Consider the following 21,038-nt stretch of genomic DNA (forward strand, 5'->3'; position numbering starts at 1 on the left):
TATCCAAAGATGACAATATATAATGTAATATGATAAAATTGAAAATTGTGTAAAATAGTCATATATTATGTAACTTGGTAAGTTTGGCCACCTCTCATATGTAAAACAAAATCATTTGATTTGAAGAAACACAAACAATCTTGAACACACTGCATTTGTATAGTGGGATCAACTCTTTAGCCCACATTAGTCTGGCTCCAAAGCTTGATGCTCTTACTCACTGCTGGACAAAAACACCATGCTTCTGCCATAGTCCAGAGGTGACACAGTGACATTCATGATCCTAACAAATGCTTGAAAAATGAGTAAATGGATAAATACCCCAATGCAGCTGAAATCTCTCATCATCAAGAAGGTCACAATCAAGATATTTTACATGACTTCATGCCAATGCCTTGCCTATTTCAAACTTTCTACTTCAGAACTACACAGATAAATGTTGCAGAGATTAACCTGTTCTCTAGTTCAGAAGGTGCCTCGACAACAAAACATGAAGCGTATTTGTAACAAATGGAAGTTATGTGGATTAAATTCTTCTTTTACAAAGAAATCCTAAAGAGAGGATATTCCTTCATTTTTTTGGTAAAGAAGCAAATCAGAAGTGATAACAAGTCCATCAAAGTAATAGTTCATAATAAGACAAATGTCATAGTAATCAAGGAGTTCGTTGCAAAATATTATCCGGATGGCAGTTTGGCAGTAGATTCCATTTAACCAGACCTCTCCAAAATTAGGAGCCAGTCTGTGAATTTCACCCTGTGAATGAGAGATTCTCTCAAGGTATTTGTGCCTAAATAAAAAATAAGAATTGCATTTGAAGAACTTAACTAGATGAATTTCTTTTTCTTTTTTTTTTTTTAAGATTTTATTTATTTGTTTGAGAGAGAGAGACAGAGATAACGAGAGAGAGCACAAGCAGGGGGAGCAGCAGGCAGAGGAAGAAGCAGACTCCTTGCTGAGCAGGGAGCCTGACATGGGGCTCGATCCCAGGACTCCGAGATCATGACCTGAGCTGAAGGCAGTCGCTTCACCAACTGAGCCTCCTGGCACCCCTAGATGAGTTTCAGTAGTCAAAGAGAACATTTCATTAAAATCTATAATAAGCATTCAGATTTTATCTCTTAACGATGCTCCCTTTGCTTTGCTTTGAAAGAAAACTTCCCCTCTGAAGCCATGTATTCTCAGATTGTCCCATAGTTTGGTGACCAGGAATTTTTAGACCTATGGAGACTTATGAGAGGTGTTCTTCATTGTAAGGAAGGAAGGGGTAATTATGAAAGCATTTAGTTGAAACGTATTTCAACATCATTGAAAACTGGTAAATACACCAGGGCAATCATCAAGCCAGTGTGAATTATTTTGTTACCATTTACTGCCAGTTGTAAATCCAGTATATTCTCATATATCCACAGATTAATTTCTTGTATCAGTCATATGAAGGAAGGTGCTATCTTCATTTTATACACATAAAAAGGGAAAGAAATAGCATTTGAACCTCATCGTTCATCTCTCAATCTTACAATGATATCATTGCACTGCACTACATTTTTAATGACAAGAATTGTGTACAAGAAGACGATGATGAAAGAAATAACAGCTTTGAGATATTACATAACATAGTTCAAAGTTACCAGCTCTAATTTAACTAAATTGTAATTCATATTCAGCACAGCATCAGGAACATGGTAAATGAGTAAGTGTGTAGTCTGGGTGGTAGAGACTTACAACTCTGGTGAGTTTCATTTTGGGTATGTCTATCCTCCACGGTCAGTGGGTAGGCAACAAAGGGAAATGATATTGCTAGGAATGGTCACAGTCGACCTGACCACCCTGCTCCTGTCTCTCTCACTGTATGAGCTCTGTCTCTGCTAAACCCATTGACCTTTGTGTTCTAATGTGTGAGGACAGGATGGGAAGGGGAGAATCAAAGCAGAAAAAGCATGTGTGTGTAGCCTTTGAGGTTTGGTGGATGTGATATCTGGAGAGAAGATAAAGAGAATGTCTTAACTACAGCTACTGGGTATGAGAGCTGAAGAATGAGATGAAATCCTATAAAATGTCGCAATGAATTATAAATTGGATCCTTCTCTTGTTCTCCAAAATTTACAACTAAAGAATTGTGTTGGGTGTTCTTGAACTATTAATAATTCTGTTTCTTTGGTCATGTTACAGTTCAAACTGGGCCAAATGCAATCTTCCTTACAAATCAGCTATAGATACACTCTGCCTCATACCTCTTTTCATTGACGGCCAAGTGCTTCTTTTTCAAGCTTTTCATTGCAATAGTTTCATAAGTTTTCCATTTTGAAATCTGCAATACTTTTCCGTATACAGCTTTTACTCACCTAACTCTATTGACAAAGCTGTAAAGTGTTTAGATTTGGTTTTGTGAAATTCCAGAAACTACTTTGGAAAAAAATGATCAGAGTGTAAGAAAGGATCCCTCAAGAAGGAATCCAGATCAAATGGGTGAAACATAGATATCAGAGTGGGGCTAGAATATTCACATTTGGACCTCCCAGTACAAAAAGCAGAGGATCGAAATGACTGCTTTGGAGCTTGAGAGACAGAAGCAACAACGTTCTTCGGATCAGTCTTTCTTCTGAATAATTAGCCTGACTGTTCAGCCAGTATTTGCCGTTCAAATGCATAAAATAGTATAAACCGAGTGATGCCCTTTAAATGTTTTTTTTTCACTGTACATGAAGATCTTGCTTACGAGAACATTTTGAATGCTTCATTATTTAAAAAATCAGATTTAATCAAGAAGCTAAGAAATAAAATTTGTACTGTTCCATTTCCTTAGTTGATGAAGACTTCCCAGGTAATATCAAAAGAGCAGCCCCTTATTCTCAAGGAATGTATATAGCCATCACAGTCATAATCAGACTGGCTTTCTTTCTGAAAGCAGACTTTCGCTAGCCTATCCAAAGATTTTATTTTAGTACCAACAGTTGAAGATAACAGAAGTATTAAAAGAAAGATGAATCGTGATTGACAGAGGAGAAAATCTAATTACTTGGAAAGTATATTTTGAGGCACTAGAATTGAAAATAATAACATCTTAGTGACTGAAATGGACATATTGGTGTTTTCGAGCCGTGCTTCGCTAGGATATTTTATGCTTTGTTTTTCAGTGATGTCAGATCTTTGCCTTGGATCTTAAAGGCAGACTCATTAAACTGTAGTATGTGCTTACATTACTTTTGTATAACAGTGGTTTAATCTGTCTGCCTATAAAAGCCTTATATGAAATGAAGTGGCTCATTAATATGTTCAGTCTTCTTTTTCACATCCAGAGTACTGATAGTTAAGAATCCTTCATCCATCTTCCTTTCCCTTTGCTCTTCCTCCCAGGTGAAGTCCAGTAAAGGCAGGGATCCTTCTCTAGCTGACAGGGAGTGGTTCCGCTCAGTTCCCCTGAGAAGTCAGGTGCACTGCCTTTGTGGGCATTTGATACAAGCAAATCAAGGCCACTCTGGCTCTAGTGTGTGAGACCTAGTCTCTCCTGGCCTGCCCATGCTGGGTACCAGGAAAGCGATGAGAACAGCAGTCTTGGTGGTGGCAATAAGTTGCCCCAGTTCAGGTTGCTTTAGTCATTTTTTATTGTTTTATTGTTGTTGTTTTGTTTTTGTTTTTAACTCTTTTAAATAAAAGAATAGAAGTATCTGCCCAGAGGAAGCAGTTTAACCAGCACGACCTCCGTGGTGGTGCCCATGCCACCATGAACCCCCTTTCTTGTTCCATTCCTAGTTTCTGTCTGCTGTAAGTACTGTCAGGGTTCTCTCGTATGTTCTACCTCACCTACCTAACACCAGATCCCACCCTGACAAATTTGTGCGTATGTGTCAACATATGTATTGTGTGCCTTGCTCATTTTCATAAAAAAGATCTCAAGGATCTTTTTTTTTTTTTTCTATCTGTACCTCCAAATAAAGATCTAATGAACATTCTGGAAGATACACATTGATATAGTTTTCCAAGTATATCTGTAGGCTACATTTCTGGCAGTGCAACCGCTGGGACAAATACATGTCTATTTAAAATTCTAATAAATGTATTAAATTGCTCTTCAGAAAATGGCGTCAGTTTGCATTTCCACCAACACTCTTGCAAACACTTGGTATTATCAGACATTTGACTTTCCCAGTCTGATAAATGAGAAGTGATCTCTTACTCTTCCTTTGCTTTACAGTTTTTTAAGTATGATAGTCAAAGGTGCTTGATTTTAATTTGGTAACTCATTATTTGTATCTATTTTATTGTAATCTACCTATTCCTATTTTTCTCATTATTCTTAAAAATGTGGAACTCGGTACATCTGCCTGTCATTTTGCATGTGGGCATTACTAATTTTCTCTAAATATTCCAGCTTGAGTGTGAATACAGTGCTTGCATGAGGCTCACAGTTTTCTTTTACTGTGGCCACGTGTTTAAGGCAACAAAGGAGAAGATGAAAGGAGAGGTAGGGAGAAAAGAAGCAGGGGCGTGGCGGGGGGGGGGTGCGGGGAGGATGGGAAGCAGGTCTGGATGTGGGAGAGCACCACTAATATGCTCAGCTTATTCCTGGTTTTGACTACCAGTCCCTAGCAGAAAGCAGCAGTTAAGAGCGCAGTTTCTGGTATGAGCCTGCATGGATTTGAATCCCAACTCCACCATTTACTCACTGTGCAAATTTAAGACATTTACTTCAATTCTCTAAGCTTCGGTTTCCTCATTTGTAAGTGGGTGTTGATAATAGTAATGTATCTTGAAGTTATTGTGATGGTTAGAACACTAAACATAGAACTTACACATACAGACCGCCGTTCATTACTATCACTAAATGTCTGCCAGTCCAGGCCAAGAGGGCACCCCCTCTTTCCTAGTCCTTTCTCAGTGTTCCTCTTTAATTGAGGACTCTGTCCTTTATTTACATTTTGCATTTCTGTAGAGCTAAGTTAAATGATCAGCATGCATCTCCCCAGGAAACAAATATTATGGCAAAAAAAAACTATTTAAGATATTTTTTAAAGAAACGATCTGCTTTATCCAGTCAGGAAAGGTGAAAAGTATTATAGGAAGCACAGAGTTTTATATCTTTCATTTATTCAATTCCACTGTTCACTAATAAATAGTGTTAAAAAAAAAAAAAAAGATTCAGGGGCGCCTGGGTGGCACAGCGGTTAAGCGTCTGCCTTCAGCTCAGGGCGTGATCCCGGCGCTTTGGGATCAAGCCCCACATCAGGCTTCTCCACTATGAGCCTGCTTCTTCCTCTCCCACTCCCCCTGCTTGTGTTCCCTCCCTTGCTGGCTGTCTCTATCTCTGTCAAATAAATAAATAAAATCTTAAAAAAAAAAAAAAGATTCTGTCTTAAGATACATTTGCAGTTTGATGTGTACGTAAGCAAAATTTCTCAACTTCTGTTCTTCCACCAACAGATTGGATCTTTGTTTTCTTTCCCTTCAAAGGTTTCATAGCTTTTACCCTATATAATCGTTACACTCAAACTCTGAACCTCTCAGTTGCTGTCATAATACAAAGTAACCAAAGTTTGGACAATGTTAAAAACTAGTGGAAAGAAGCTGAAAAATTTACATTTGTAATATTAAATTATCTCCAGTAAGTGATTTTTTTTAATGTTAAAGAAATCATGCTAACGTAGCAAGAAAAAACCTTTAAAAAGCCTGTTTGAGAGCAATTTATAAAATATTGTTTTCTCTATTTAACAAAAATACCACTTTTTCAGCAATGCACTAGAAGTTGTTTTTTCATTCGTTTTTAAATATGTATTAATTGGATATTTACTGAAGTTGGGAGATTCTACTTAGCAATCTTATCTATCTGAGAGTTTTAAAAGTAATCCAGTGGGGGCACCTGGGTGGCACAGCAGTTAAGCGTCTGCGTGGCACAGCGGTTAAGCGTCTGCCTTCAGCTCAGGGCGTGATCCCGGCGTTATGGGATCGAGCCCCACATCAGGCTCCTCCGCTATGAGCCTGCTTCTTCCTCTCCCACTCCCCCTGCTTGTGTTCCCTCTCTCGCTGGCTGCCTCTATCTCTGTCGAATAAATAAATAAAATCTTTAAAAAAAAAAAGTTAATCCAGTGATCCATTTTGGTAATAAAATTGTTAAAATAAGTAACATTAATGGGAATAATGTCATCAAGAGGGCATCATTACAAATTCAGTAAGAGATTGATTGTTTTGCAGGTTTTTTTCTCCATAGAAAACCCTCAAATTAAATCAAATAAAAATCAGATACCAAGAGGAAAGCATAGCTGTTGAACATGTTGAAGAGGGAAATGGTCATTTCATAATCACCTATTTTATATTATCTGAAATGTATTTATTGATAGATGCCTATAAATTAAAGGAATTAAATTAGTTTTCCTGCTTTTTATAAACCTTATATTAAAATAATCTGAAATTACATATCTGTATCAGAGATGTGTAAACTCAGAGATGATTGAAATCGTTTCATTCTTTTTTGTTTTCTGTTCACAGAAAATGATGACTATCTGAATGGCTTAATTACCAGATTAGAAAATGCAGATGTTAGAAATGAAGATCTCCTGAGAGCTTTGAATGACACTTTGGGGAAGCTGTCAGCCATTCCAAATGGTAAGCATTTGGGACACTGCAAACTGTGTCAGTTGACCTAAACTCTTAAAAAATGTTCTAATGTTTGCCATCTTTTCTGACATTACACTTGGACTGTTGTCAGGAAATTAGATATTGGTTTCCTTACTTCAGAATTTTTCTTTGTGGGTTTGAGAAACGAAAGCATACTTCACTCTGTGATATTTCTTATGCTTTGTTACCCGAGCTGACATCCATAGGTGTATGTTGCAAAAAGGAAACTATAGCCATCTTATTATACGGTTCTTCCACGTGTCAGCCCGAAAAGTCTTCTTTCTAATAAGGTTATTATTATTAGAAGTAATATTATTCATAATCTCATATTAATAGGAAGAAAGTATAAAATCACACGGGTACTGTTCTCTAAAATGTTGGTCTACTATAAAGTCACAGGTGATTATAATACATACGTAACAGAAGAGAGCCTTTCCCCTCATGATTCTTTGCTTTTTTTTTTTTTAGTACAGTTGACACACAATGTTACATTATTTTCAAATGTTCAACATAGTGATTCAGCAAGTCTATAGGTTATGCTGTGCTCGCCACAAGTGTAGCTCCCATCTGTCTTGCTACAACGCGATTACAGGATCATTGACTATATTCCTTGTGCTGTGTATTTATTTCTATGACTTACTCATTCAGTAACTGGAAGCCTGTATCTCCCACCCACCTTCACCCATTCTGCCCCTCTCCCCACAGCCCTCCCCTCTGGCAACCATCAGCACATCTTTCTTGGCAATGTTCAGTTCCTTAAGTGTTTCAGCTTTGAAAATATTAACAGCTGAACCATGTCTGTAGTATCTTCCTACCTATTACAAGTACTTGAAGTTATTGTTTGGTATTAGTTCCTAAAAACACGATTCTTTATATTTTTAATAACATGATACAATAATAACAGTTTGCTAATGTTTATGGAGTGCTTACTCAGTATGCTTCTAAGTGAACGTAATCCTTACAGTGATCCTACAAAGTGAATAGTGTTATTCCCACTTTACAGGTGACAAACTGAGACACAGTAGCATGCTAAGTGAAATAAGTCAGAGAAAGACAAATACCATGTGAATCACTCATATGTGGAATTTAAGAAGCAAAACAGAACACTGAAGGGCATTGTTAAAAGCGGCGTATATGAGATTCGAGCTCCCCAGTTTAACTCTGGAGCCTGTGGCCTTAACCACTAATCTACACATACTAGTAGGCATCTACATTTTCAGTACATGTTTTTATACAAATTATGATCAAGGAAGCTAATGTATACATTTATATAACACAGGAAATATTAATGATTTCTACTTTTTTCTAACATTACCCAAAAAAAACAAACAAACAAACAAAAAAAACAAAACCTAACTGTCCAGGATTGCTTGTCGTCTCCCTCAGTAGTAAGGTACTGAGGTACATAGAAAATTTCCAATGCTGAAAACAAATGTAAGTACAAAAACACGTGGTCTAAAATACCTGAGAGTCTCTCTCTACCTGTAAGTTGAAGTACATTCATTCATCATTCCCCCTTCGGAATGTGCAGATTAAATCTTGACCCTAGTTTTGATGAAACTATGAGTTGTGGATAAATTTCTCTCTCTAATATGTTCTGCGGCAAATCACGATATACCCTTACACAATGAACATTTAGAGTAATCACTTTGTTATCTTAAGAACTAATCAGGTCTTCATAGCAAAGGTCCCTGAGAAAATTTAATTTAGTTAAAAATTTACTTCATTCGCTGCAACTGAATGAGACAAAGTTCAGCCTTTCCCTTCGTGCGTGTGTCCCTGAGGTGGGCCAGCTGCAGCCTCCCTTTGACAAGCATGGAGGAAGCCACTAACTCCAGACCCTTTGCTTTGTTCCTCCTACCCTCGCCTGCTAACAGACACAGCTGCTAAACTGCAAGCCGTTAAGGACAAAGCAAGACAAGCCAACGACACAGCAAAAGACGTATTGGCACAGATTAAAGATCTCCACCAGAACCTTGACGGCCTGAAGAAAAATTACAATCAACTAGCAGACAGCGTAGCCAAAACAAATGCTGTGGTAAAAGATCCTTCGAAGAACAGTAAGATCTCCTTTTTCATTTTGATTATATCATGTGTTTCTTCACACTGTATAAGGACCCTAGACTCCTAACTCTTAGACGTGAAGGAGACCCCACAGTGACGTTGTCTGCTCTCCTCATACACTGGGCTCCAGAACCAGAATCCAAGTCCCCAGGCTCTGTACTAGTGCCTTCTTCAGCCACATTTTTTCCAGTCAAGAGGATATTAGGAATTCTCAAAGTCTGCATGATTTTTGGTATAGGGATGCCAAATACTTTTCTTTTGCCAAATACTTTTTTTTAATCCTTCAGTATAATTGAAAATACGGTTGTACTTGGGAAATTACATCCTCTGAGCTAGTGAAGTTCTGTGGAACATGGAGGTGAAGGAGCACACTTACCAGCAGGCCTGTTAGAACAGGATATTAAAATGCTATCAACCTGAAATGCATTAAATTTTGAAAATGTTAATATTTTATTATTTAAATTTAAATATTTAAATTATTTAAATATTTTCAGGGAATTAAAGTATCTAGTTTATTAGGAATATTTCTTCACATCTTTTGTATATTGCATTAAATGATATCAAGTTAGTAAGCATTTTACTGAGAAAATATGGTAGAACTTCATATAATGATTTTAAATTATTAACCGTAGTCAATAAACATGATGATTTTTTATAGTCTTTTTTCCATTCTGTGAAGTGATACAATGTTATCTTAGTATGTGAGTTCACCAAAGGAGATGCTTGATTTTTTGTACTTGTCACTCTCAAGAGACTACCCCTCTATTTATATACCAACATTTCCATTGGATATCCAAATGTTTGCAGCGTGAAATAAGAAAAACACTGTTATTGATGTTAGGGGTTCTATAAATCAGGTGCTGATTTCTCAGCACCATTGCCTCAAATCAAATGCTAATGATGCTACATTTAAAATAATAAATACTACTAGCATGACTCCTTAAAGAGCAAAGAAGAGTGCAAACATATGTAACATGCATTTCAGAGCTAGGAAGGATTTATACTTTGCCATTTCTTCAAACAAGAAAAAGAGGCCATACAATCTTTTTTTTTTCTTTCTCATTTTTTCTTTTTTAAGCTCAGAGAGAGCTAGCTGCTCTCTGTAGCTCAAAGATTCCATTCAAATAAATGGTCCCAATGCATGCCAGATGACTGTATCTCCCCCCCAAATAAAAATAAGTTTTTAAGTTAATATCATTCTCTTATTTTATAAATGAAAATATTATTTCATTCAATTTCAGATTGATTCTCAACTCATAGTGGCCTCTTCATAATATTTATCTCTAACTTTTTGATCCTACCCTCCATCTAGAGATAGTTACCTGTAATATGAATTAAACTGGGTCTGTTTTCTATCTTATTAGAACATCATAATAAAGTGTCTTTCAGTATGAACAATAGCCTGCTAACTGACTTGTATTTGTGGATTTTTATTTGATCACACGTGTTTGACTTAAAATAGGGTGTATTTGTAATTAGTACCTGTTGTGAAAAGTACCATGTTTTGATAATCACTGCTTTATAAAATCTATAAAAATATTTCCTCATGAATTTTCTCATTTCTTTTTGTTTTGCTTCCATATGAAATTACCTGCAGAAATCAGTATGTATTTGCTTCCTTGCATACTTTTCAGTAGCTTTACGCTTGACTGCCTATTGCAAATGCTTCAGCTTTGCATGTTACCATGTTTTGGTATTGGTTTAACCTTATATATAGCTATTCTTTCCAGTGTCACAGTATTAAGACTAGTTAAATGAAAAAAAAGACATCTTCTTTTACAAAAAGTTAGCATGTGGATGTATATGGTATAAAGTGCTTTCAATTGTGTTATAGAAATTAGTGAAATACCTGTATGATACCAACAGAAAAGTAGAAAACAGAATTCTTCCACAGAGTGAACTCAGTTGTGATTCTTCTGATAACACAGCCACTGAAGTTCAAAGGATTTCTTTGCAGTAGGACTAAAATAGATGAGTGTATGTTGTTGTCATCGCATCTCCCCCATGATGCTCACTTTCCCCCTCCTTATGAATAATTATTCTCGAATTCTAGAGAATTATACTTGGAGAAGCAGACAATAAAACTAATAAAATTAGATCGAACAAATGAGCAATACTGGGTTATAATAATATTCTCTCTTATACATCTCATAGTTTAAATTTCAAAGTCAAAAATAAAATTGCAGAATGGAAAATAATAATAATAAAATCCAACATATCAAAACCTGAGAAATATGACCAAGGCTGTCTTCAGTGGAGAATGGATGTGGTTACATTTCTAAACCAGCACTGAAATAAGCAATTTAGGTAATCAACCCTGTGAGTCAGACAAAATAAAATTAAAGAAGATGAAAAAAAAATGATGAATTAGAAGACGGAAAATAAACTTGATAAATCAAAGAGGTGAATCCTTAGGTGTGTAAAGATAAAACATTTTAAATGCTTGGCATACTTACTTGAAAATAATAAAGCGGAGATAGGCAAAGTTCTAAAGGAGCTATAACTAGATATGGGGGAAATTTAACACATAAGAGAGTACTTGTCAAAACTCTATGCTAATGAATTTTAGAGCCTAAAAGAGATAATTTTCTAGAAAAACATTGAATTATCATAATCTGTCTTAAAAAATGATTTTAAAATCTATACACTCAATTATAGACGAAAGTCACAAATTTTTAAAAAGTACTATACAAGAAAGTATCAGACTCAATATCACAGAATTTTTATTTTCAAAACCATCAAGAAGATAATTTCCAAAAGACTTCAACTGCTCCAGAAGATAGAAGAGGGGAAAAAAAAGTGAGGGATGCGGGGAACCTTTGGATTTCATTTGGAAACATTTGAGGAGAATGTGAGAGCTTTCAAAGGAAAGAATGCATTCTTGGATGAAGCAGAAATAGTCTTTGCTTTACCCTTTATCTTTTTCCCATGAATCCAAACCTAAATCATTTTTCTTAATTCTAGAATAGAGTATCAGGATAATATTGGGGAATTAAAGGAAGGAAAAAAATGGACAACCAGTTTATTAAAAGTATACAAAACAAAGGGGTAACTGTGTCTGTGTTGAATATGCGATTATGTAATGTGGGCTTTGACCCCAGTAACCTGCATTTCAGGCTTTGATCTAGCAACTCTGTTAGTTAAACTTAATAATAGACTTAAATGTCTTTTCTAAACATCACTTACAATATTGTTCATATTTAAGAGCATGAGTTCAAAATACTCAATTCAAAGCCTAGTTTAAAAATGATTTCCAGGACTACTGGTTGCTCAACAGTTCGTCGAGCGACTGGCTCTTGATTTCGGCTCAGGTCATGATCTCAGGTTCGTGAGATCAAGTCCTACCTTGGACTCTACTCTGGGCATGGAGCTGCTTAAGATTCTCTCCCTCCCTCTCATGCTACCCGTGTGTGCGTGCATGTGCCCTTTCTCTCTCAAAAAAAATACATACATACATACATAATGTACTTTAAAAATTTTTAAAATAATAATGTCCTTCCTTTTGAGCACCTTTGATTCATTCCCGAGGAATAGTTCTCAGTGGTCCATTGACCACTAGAGAGCTGATCATTCATAGCCGAGCAGGGCAGACAGCCTTGGTCCTTAAGCAGTTTCACTTTTTCATCAGAGTCACAATGACAGCAGAACAATACATGCTCAATCAGATAATAAATGGCATGGTTTGGGTAAGACGGTTGACATCCTTAAGATAGAGTTAATTGGTTTCCATGTGTCATTTGCCCTCCCATGAAAAGCACATGCTGAAAGTGTATGGATCAGTGATAACCTTCAATTATTTTAGGGTTAAACCCCTTTTGAAATTGTTGATATTCAACCTTTTATTGAACCTATAAAAATGGCCGTTTAATATGGTTCAACCTAATATAGAGATTAGAATAATCAATTATTCTTCAAACTGAAAATGAACTGCAGCATGAAAGATTTAATGAAAGTTTAACATAGGCCTTCAGTCTAAGGGTTGCTCAACATTGAAATGTTTTCAGAAGACATTTTGATAGCTTCTCTCTTTAAGACGTACAAAGACAGCGAGAAAAAGAAAGAAAACCAATTTTGTATGAGAACCCTGATTTAAATACAATTCTGGCTTGGACAAATGAAGTGACATTTTAAAACACTTTCATTTCCTTGATTCTGTGACTAAAATTCTATTAAGGTTAGCTTTTGGGCTGAAGCTAGAAATTAATCTTTGAATTACGTTCATGATATTCTCTACCTTCAGTGCTAACGTTCACCTTGATCACAAAGCCGAAGTGTCGGTCCTCTATCTCTAACATCTCGTGCTTTGGTCTGCTTGAGTCCCCGCTGAAATAGTCCCATTTGTCATCACACACTGTGCTTCAGCAATCATGGCCCTGCTTTGTCATGTGGATGAGATTAAATCCTTTCTATTATGTAATGAGGCATACTACTATTTTCATTTCTCTCTGTGTGTGTGTGTGTGTGTGTGTGTGTGGTATGCACTCATCTTGTTCTATGCAGTTGCAGATGCTGATGCCACTGTGAAAAATCTAGAACAAGAAGCTGATCGTCTGATAGATAAACTCAAACCCATCAAGGAACTTGAGGATAACCTAAAGAAAAACATTTCTGAGATAAAGGAACTGATAAACCAAGCCCGGAAACAAGCTAATTCTGTAAGCTCTTTTTATTTTCAATATCAGTAATTGATTGTAATTTTTGGTATTATTCCCAGAGGGAATGCCTTCCCCCAGTGTATCCTGTTGACTAATCACTGGTTATTTCCTTTAACCGGAAGCAATTTTAGGGGGAGGGGAGGAAAAAATGTTAGATTTTTTTCCCCCTAAGTTTCAAAAGATACAGGAAGAATAATCAACAATTACTGTTTTAGAAATGGGAATTTTGATGTATTTATCATTGTTTGAATAGAGTAGCATAAATAGCAAGAATGGAAATCTTACTATTGTGTGTTTAAAAGGCATGGATACTTCTGATGAAAGCAAAAAAGTCCAACCAGTGGGGTTGTATCAGCAATGAACGAACAAGGTTATATAGAGTAATAGCAATGGAGAACCATTATTTTCTGTATTTTTTGTCTGAGTACTACAACAACAAAAATTATCTTGGTTACAATTTCTTCAGACTTTGGTTTTTTGTTTTGCTTTTGTTTTGTTTCGTTTTGTTTTGAGTAAGAATGGAGAATATCTCACTTGTATCAAAATTTGGCTCTATTAACCCAATCAGAAAACTCTTAGGAGAGGGGCGCCTGGGTGGCTCAGTCGTTAAGCGTCTGCCTTCGGCTCAGGACGTGATCCCGGCATTCTGGGATCGAGCCCCATGTCAGGCTCATCTGCTGAGAGCCTGCTTCTTCCTCTCCCACTCCCTCTGCTTGTGTTCCCTCTCTCGCTAGCTGTCTGTCAAAGAAATAAATAAAATCTTTAAAAAAAAGTAAAGAAAAGAAAAGAAAACTCTTAGGAGAGAAGAACTTCCTAAAAGATAGCATCCTGGTGAACCAGAGTAGAATTGCCAAGTGCCAATGTGAAATTTTATCTAGACTAGTAAATTCATCTTGTGGTGACTTTGGAAATAGAAGGAAAAAATAACAGTTTATGTTGTCAGGTTTAAACACAAATCATTTTATATATCCAAGTTTTCCATCTCAAAAATTCCATTTTCTGAACAATTTTGAAACTAGAATGACCAGAAATGCCCTTTCTTAATCCATCAACTTATAATTTTTTTAAGTAGTGGCCAAGAATATGATGCCCAAGTAGCAGTATATTGTTGCCTCTCCTTATACGTAGCTGGTTCTCCTAAACAAGGTTAAGACAAGGTGCACTTTAAAAAGGAATTCATGCTTGACTAAGGAGAAATCTAGAAAATGACAAAAAATTAGTCAAGATGATGTACATAAGCTCAAAATGAAAGAAGCAGATAGGGTTGAGAACACATATATTGAGTTACAATCTGAAAACCATGTGGGCAGTATGATGACATACGATTACTGTATATATGAAGCACAAAGTGAAAAGAAGTTGATGTTTGGGGTTTTAGCTACGATTTAACCTATGTAGAAAAAGCATCTCCTACATTGAGGGCAACTTCTACTTAAATAGTTTATAACACCATAGAAGAAATAAGACATGTACATAAATAATTCTAAGGTAATATTGAATAGTGTGCTGCATTGCTTGAGCAGTGGGACGTGCTATACATTTCTGAAAGCAAAAATCCTCTCTAATAGCAGCCAGAAGATTTCCCAAAGACAACAGTTTGCACCAGGCCTTGAGTGGGGTAGTGCTGGATTTGGGAGGGGAGGGTAAGGAAGGAGAGCATTCTGAGAATGAGCCAAGGCAGAGAGAAAAGGAAGTTTCAGGCTCATTTCATGGAAGAGTGATCTAGTTTGCCAGGATTATTGGTCGAGTGAACATTGAACTGGAAAGGTCGGTGGAGACCAGGTCTTGTTAGGCCTTGAAAGGCAAAGTAAGGAATTTTGTTTAGCCAGGATTGTACATGACATGAACCTTACTGGTGAAGAGAAGCTGAAAGTTCTCGAGTTATCAAAGCTGTGCTTTTTGAATATGAATTTGGAAGTTTGGGATGTAAATGAGAGGAAACTAGGAAGAAGACAACTTTTAATAAGAGTCCCAACTGTAGCAGGTGGAAGTAGCAAGAGAAAGGGAGAGCTTAAGATATCACTCCTGTTGTTTCCAATGTTAATTTAAAAAAGAAATAGTAGTAAATATTCTCCAGTGAATCACACACTTAGCCGTATTTTCTTAGTCATCATGTGGGGAAATCTGGTCATTTTTAGTATTTCTTCTTGTAAAGAAATCTAAAAATATGCCATGTATTCATCAGTTGTGAGTGCTGCCTCCCCCCGCCCCCGGGAAGAAGATAAAATTCTGGCATGTTAAGTATATAGAACCTGTCTCAAATATAAAATGAAAGACAGGTATAAAGAAATGCTATGAAAAGTAACCACTGTCCATGCCTTTCAAGGAAATTTTCAATCATTTTTTTGAAATGGAAGTTACAACAAAGTTATCTTCTTTTTTATAAGATGTTAGAAATATGTAAGCAAGCCAATTTTTTTAAGTGAGTTTTGCACTAATTGAAGATGACATTTGCCTGATTTTATAAATCTATTTATAACCTGGCATGAGTTTCTGAATGTGGCTCTGACACATATTCAATATGACCAAGAAATTAAAGACATTTATTTTAAAGTAGCTTTCTCTAGTTTGTTGACTCCATAATTGAGCAGCTGGTACTCTTTTTAAACAAATGACCTAGTTACTGGATGAAAGAAATGCAGTGAAAATCCAATAGATATAATAATGGGATCCTCAATAATGTTTAATTGAGTTCATAATGATTCATAGCAAATGTTGTATGAGGAATGCCTTAGAGATACCTAAGGCTTAGTGATTTTTGTTTAGAAGTCTTACAGAGGGCTCACATTAGAAATAACAATAATTGATAGAACCAAACATTCTAAGAGATGTTTGTGTTTCAGAAATTACTCCCTTCTTATGAGAGGAAAATGTCCTCGCAACTTCTTCTGGAGAAATTTATAAATACTGTATTTTGATTAACCTGTTTTAATTTTTTAAGAAGTGTCTATAATTGGAAATCAAAACACAAGCTATTTAAAAAGGAGAGATTAGTAGCTATGGGCTGGTGATCAAGAGTTTGGGCTGCCTGAATTTTTCAGGTACTGAGGGTATATTCAAAACCATAAGCCAGAAAACAGAAAATCCAGAGGGTTTTTCATATAAATGTGTAAGAGTTGAGCAATAGGCTACTTTACAAGATCAATTGCTGGCATTTGGGGCATAACAATGTCATTTTGTTCAGAGAACCGTATTTTTTAGATATGTAAAGTATGCCATAAAGTAGATTAATTGTAACTCCTACTGCCATTAAATACCCTTTGTTTTAAAATGGCTACTCTCTTAGACTTTCAGATCTCAGATAGGGTTTCATCAGTTCAGTTAGGCTTCAGTACTGGCACTCTTTCATCTACACCTTAGTAAACACCTTTTCAACACACCATCATGAAGGTCCCTGTCATTTCTACCAGGTGTATCCAAGCAAGGACAGAAACCAATCCTGTGACCAAACAGTCATGCATTCCACCCGCATTCAGTCGTTTCTTCTCTAAATAGCAACCAAGGAGTATTATTACATTGCATTCTTTTTTTTTTTTTTTAAGATTTTGTTTATTGGAGAGAGAGAGAGACAGAGTTAGCAACAGAGATAGTGAGAGAGAGCAGGAGTGGGGAGGAGAGGGAGAAGCAGACTCCCCACTGAGCAGGGAGCCTGATGTGGGACTCATTCGCGGGACCCTGGAATCATGACTTGAGCCGAAGTCACTTAACTGACTGAGCCACCCAGGTGCCCCACATTGCATTCTTTAAACAAAAATAAGTTAGTTGTGATTAAATTAACCATAATACAGCTAGAAGGTCAAGCCTATAAAGCATTTGTGAAATAAAGATAAAACAGACCACACACATCCTTTTGATTACTAATCCAGCCCCACTAGGAATTTGGATATGGTTTCCTATAACTCAATCTGCTGCTCAGCTGCACTCATGAATTCCAGTCAGACCTTGACTTCTTCTCTTTGATCGCCTTATGATGTCAATGAGTGTATACCCTGCCTCAGGTACTGAATTCGCTCGGTGCCAAGGTCTTCTCTGATGATGGCTTCAGTTCACTTGCTGCCAAGTCCTAAAAACTCACCATATCCTACACCATTTCCTGAACATTAAAAACATCTGAAGACTGCATTTCCCCTACCTGCCTCCACCGTATTATCTTTCTCTTGCTTTGCTCTATACTTTTGATCTCTAAGCCCTTGGGTAACCCTTTGCAGAGCTGCTACTTTACCACGTAGCACCCTCTGGCCACCTCCACTGCACGTGTGCTCTGTAGTATGAACATCCAGAGGACAAGCTGCACGTTTCCTGGTTCTGTTTCTCTACAACTCATTTTGATTCACCGACTCTTGGCACCTTATGGAGAAGGAAAACCCCATCATTTGTGGAGCAAAGAACTAACTTCCTGATAAATATCCACACTTACCAGGATGACTATCTCCCCCAGAACACAGAGCAAACATTCTGCGTACCAGACTTGCAGTCTGGGCCCCAACCCTGGGAGGAAGGCAAGGACAAGGAAAACACTCTAAGCAGCAGACTTTGAGGTGATTCGAGGCCTGGGGCCACCATCTAGGGCTCCATTAGGCTGAGCCCCTGTTTCTTCCTCTGCAGAAGATGCAATTCTGTTAGCAGATGAGGTGACAAAACAGTAATATACAAATACATGACGTCTGCAGAGTCTGTAGGGAAGGCAACAGATCTGCTGTATCCCCAGGAGCTCTCAAACACATGGGAGTTTACATATTCATCAGAACCAAAAACCCCTCCTTAGCTTGCTTTTAAAAACTTAACCAGTTTTTCAACACAGAGGAACAAGGGGAAGGGAGGGAAAAATAAAATAAGATGAAATCAGAGAGGGAGATAAACCATAAGAGACTCTTAACTCTAGGGATCAAATTGAGGGTTGCTGGAGGGGAGGTGGGTGGGGGGATGGGGTATTTGGGTGATGGGCATGAAGGAGGGCACGTGATGTAATGAGCACAGGGTGTTACAAGCAACTAAACTCTACCTCTGAAACTAGTAATACGCTATATGTTAATTAATTGACTTTAGATTAAAAAAATGTTTTTCAGCCAGCACCTCTTCATTGTAGTCTATACCACCTTTGGGGAGGAGTCCTGGGGCTGCCTATACCCATTCCCTGATGAGACTTTTGGAGACGCTTCCAGTGTCACCATTGCGTGGAGACCAGTTATCTTGTTTGGAGTCTGCAGTACCCTTTCGTGGAGGGTAGCAGTAAAGCTAGTTGGTTTTCTTCCAAGTGCAAAAACTATTTGAACAGCACAAAGTGCTAGAAAATTCACTGCTAGTGAGAACCAAGAGTTTTCCTCAAGCTGAGCTTTGACGTCAGTGGCGAAGAAAAGTTTTGCCTCTTTCCTTGGCTCTGCTTCCTCCTTTGAGCAAAGCAGCAGCTTCTTCCTGAGTCCGAGCAACTACACTGCTATCCTGAAAATGCCCCTTTGACGGTATACCTGAACCAAAGGAAATTAAATCACATTATCAACTAGTGTTCTTTGTGGTTGAAAAAAGGCTCCCTAAATGTAAGTAGGAATCGATACGAACTGTTTCAGTTCTATTCACATAGGAATTCCTTTCTTAGCAATTTATAGTAATTTTTAAAGTACTAGTCAAAAGAAAAAGGAGCTGTTAAATACATTAGTAGGGATAACCACTGAAAATTATTTCCATTTCATTTCCTGGCAACTTAATAAAAAGGCATAATTTATTCTCAAATGTATGTCCTGAGTGGCATGATTAATATTCTTCATATTGTTAGAACATCTAGAACAAAATCTGTTTGGCCTCTTCCAACTGTAAGAACATGAGAGGGTAGGTAATTTCCTCTTGAAAACGGAAAAGAAAAATATGTGTCCTACTTTAAGTGATACCAAAATCACTGAAATTTGAATCGTAAAATTTCATTAAACAGCCTTAATGAAGATCATTATCATTAGCTTCATATAAAATCACCTTTTGAAAATATCCCCACATTTATAAAGGAGGAAAGTATGAAGGTAAGAATTTGTTAGTTGCATGCTTCGAAAAATAGTAACGTGCTACCAAGATCCGGGGCTGTGAACAGCTCATTGTCAAAATCCTGGTGGGAAGCTGCTCTTCCGTGCCCTCATTAATGAGTATAATGGTGTCTGCATATGGGCATTTAATGATTCTATTTGATGATCAAAAGTAGCTTCAAAGAAGAGATGATGATGGTTTTGTGGTTGTTTGGGAGGTACTTCAAACTTTCCGAGAGATTTAGTCTTGGTCCTTTGTACCTTGTTTTTCTTGAAGATCAAAGTATCTGTGTCTTCCGGAGGTGACTGCATTCGAACATACAAGCCGGAAATCAAGAAGGGAAGCTACAATAATATCATTGTCAACGTAAAGACAGCTGTTGCTGACAACCTCCTTTTTTATCTTGGAAGTGCCAAATTTGTAAGTTTGATGTTCAGCTTCTTCGGTCTCCTAGATACATGAGTACACAGACGTTAATCCTCATAGCGAGGAAAATGTAGAGAATCTAATGACATGGTCCCAGAATTGTGTGATGTAGCCTTTCAGATTTGAAAACCTCCAAATCTTACAAAGTTCTGAAGTGTCAAATTAAGTCAGAGAGAAAATGAAACGAAAACTTTTTACAGTATTTAGGCACATCTGCTTTCATTTGTGAGTAGACCAGCATTTATTTAGAATTAGGTTTTCAGATCTGGCTATTTAAGAAGGAGAACTAAGGGGAATAAACCTTTTTTTAAAAAGTCGCTTAAGAAATTACAATGAACTTTCACGTTAAATGTCTGCTTCTTTCCTACCATTGAAAACTCTCTTAACTCATGTTGAATTTATGACTCAAACTGAAAAAAAAACAGAAGTTGTATGTACTAAAGCTCAGACCCAAAAGTTCTCATTCCTTTTATGTGAACATTTGACTCTGTATGCATGGGGATCTTCCAAAATGAATAAAATTTTCAACAGGTCAGTCATTGCTTCAGTCAAACTTGTCATTCAGGTGAGAAGTTTTAGGCCACCATGGGTTAAAAAAAAAAAAATCACAGATGGACCCTTAAAAATGTCAGTGTCCATGGTGAAAACAATGAATTCTGTAGCCATGTATTCTCTTTTGTCTCTTCCACAAGAACCAGAAGGAGAAAAGACTTTGGTTTCAAAAGTAGAATTGGATAAATTAACACATAGGCCTCAGCAGTATGGACACTTGTGTTGGCCTAAAGATGAGATAATAAAATACGACTTACTCATGCATAATAATAGATTGTTATTATTTGGGAATTTTTATTGTGAGACTTCTAATTATTTCGCATATCTATAAATAGCACCTGTTGAAAAGAACTCCGTTGGCTTCCTCAGGGTATCTGATATCTGATATCTACTGTTTTTGTGTTTCTCTGAATCAGATTGACTTTCTGGCTATAGAAATGCGTAAAGGCAAAGTAAGCTTCCTCTGGGATGTTGGATCTGGAGTTGGACGTGTAGAGTATCCAGATTTGACTATTGATGACTCTTACTGGTACCGTATTGAGGCATCAAGGTAACTAACTCAATAAGGATTAAGACAATTAAATGACAGAATTTGGAAGTAGTTTCCCAGTTTATAAGAAAACTCTTCTTTCCATTTCAAGGAGGTAACTATGTATACAAATTTTATGTATTATATGTACATGTACAAATGTGTGAACGGGTGTCTCTGTAGTACCTCTT

General features: G+C 36.9%; 1 protein-coding gene across 1 annotated transcript in view; it reads left to right on the plus strand.

Moving 5' to 3' along the window:
- Positions 1 to 21,038, plus strand: part of LAMA2 (laminin subunit alpha 2) — a 601,373-nt gene that overhangs the window by 515,365 nt on the left and 64,970 nt on the right. The window contains exons 42-47 of the mRNA XM_040627485.1: positions 6,484 to 6,600; positions 8,490 to 8,672; positions 10,274 to 10,279; positions 13,177 to 13,331; positions 19,617 to 19,760; positions 20,735 to 20,868. Coding sequence (XP_040483419.1) covers positions 6,484 to 6,600; positions 8,490 to 8,672; positions 10,274 to 10,279; positions 13,177 to 13,331; positions 19,617 to 19,760; positions 20,735 to 20,868 — 739 coding nt within the window. The remainder of the gene's footprint in view (positions 1 to 6,483; positions 6,601 to 8,489; positions 8,673 to 10,273; positions 10,280 to 13,176; positions 13,332 to 19,616; positions 19,761 to 20,734; positions 20,869 to 21,038) is intronic.

This window comes from Ursus maritimus, unplaced genomic scaffold (assembly GCF_017311325.1).
Source record: "Ursus maritimus isolate PB19 unplaced genomic scaffold, ASM1731132v1 scaffold_13, whole genome shotgun sequence".
Taxonomy (NCBI): Eukaryota; Metazoa; Chordata; class Mammalia; order Carnivora; family Ursidae; genus Ursus; species Ursus maritimus.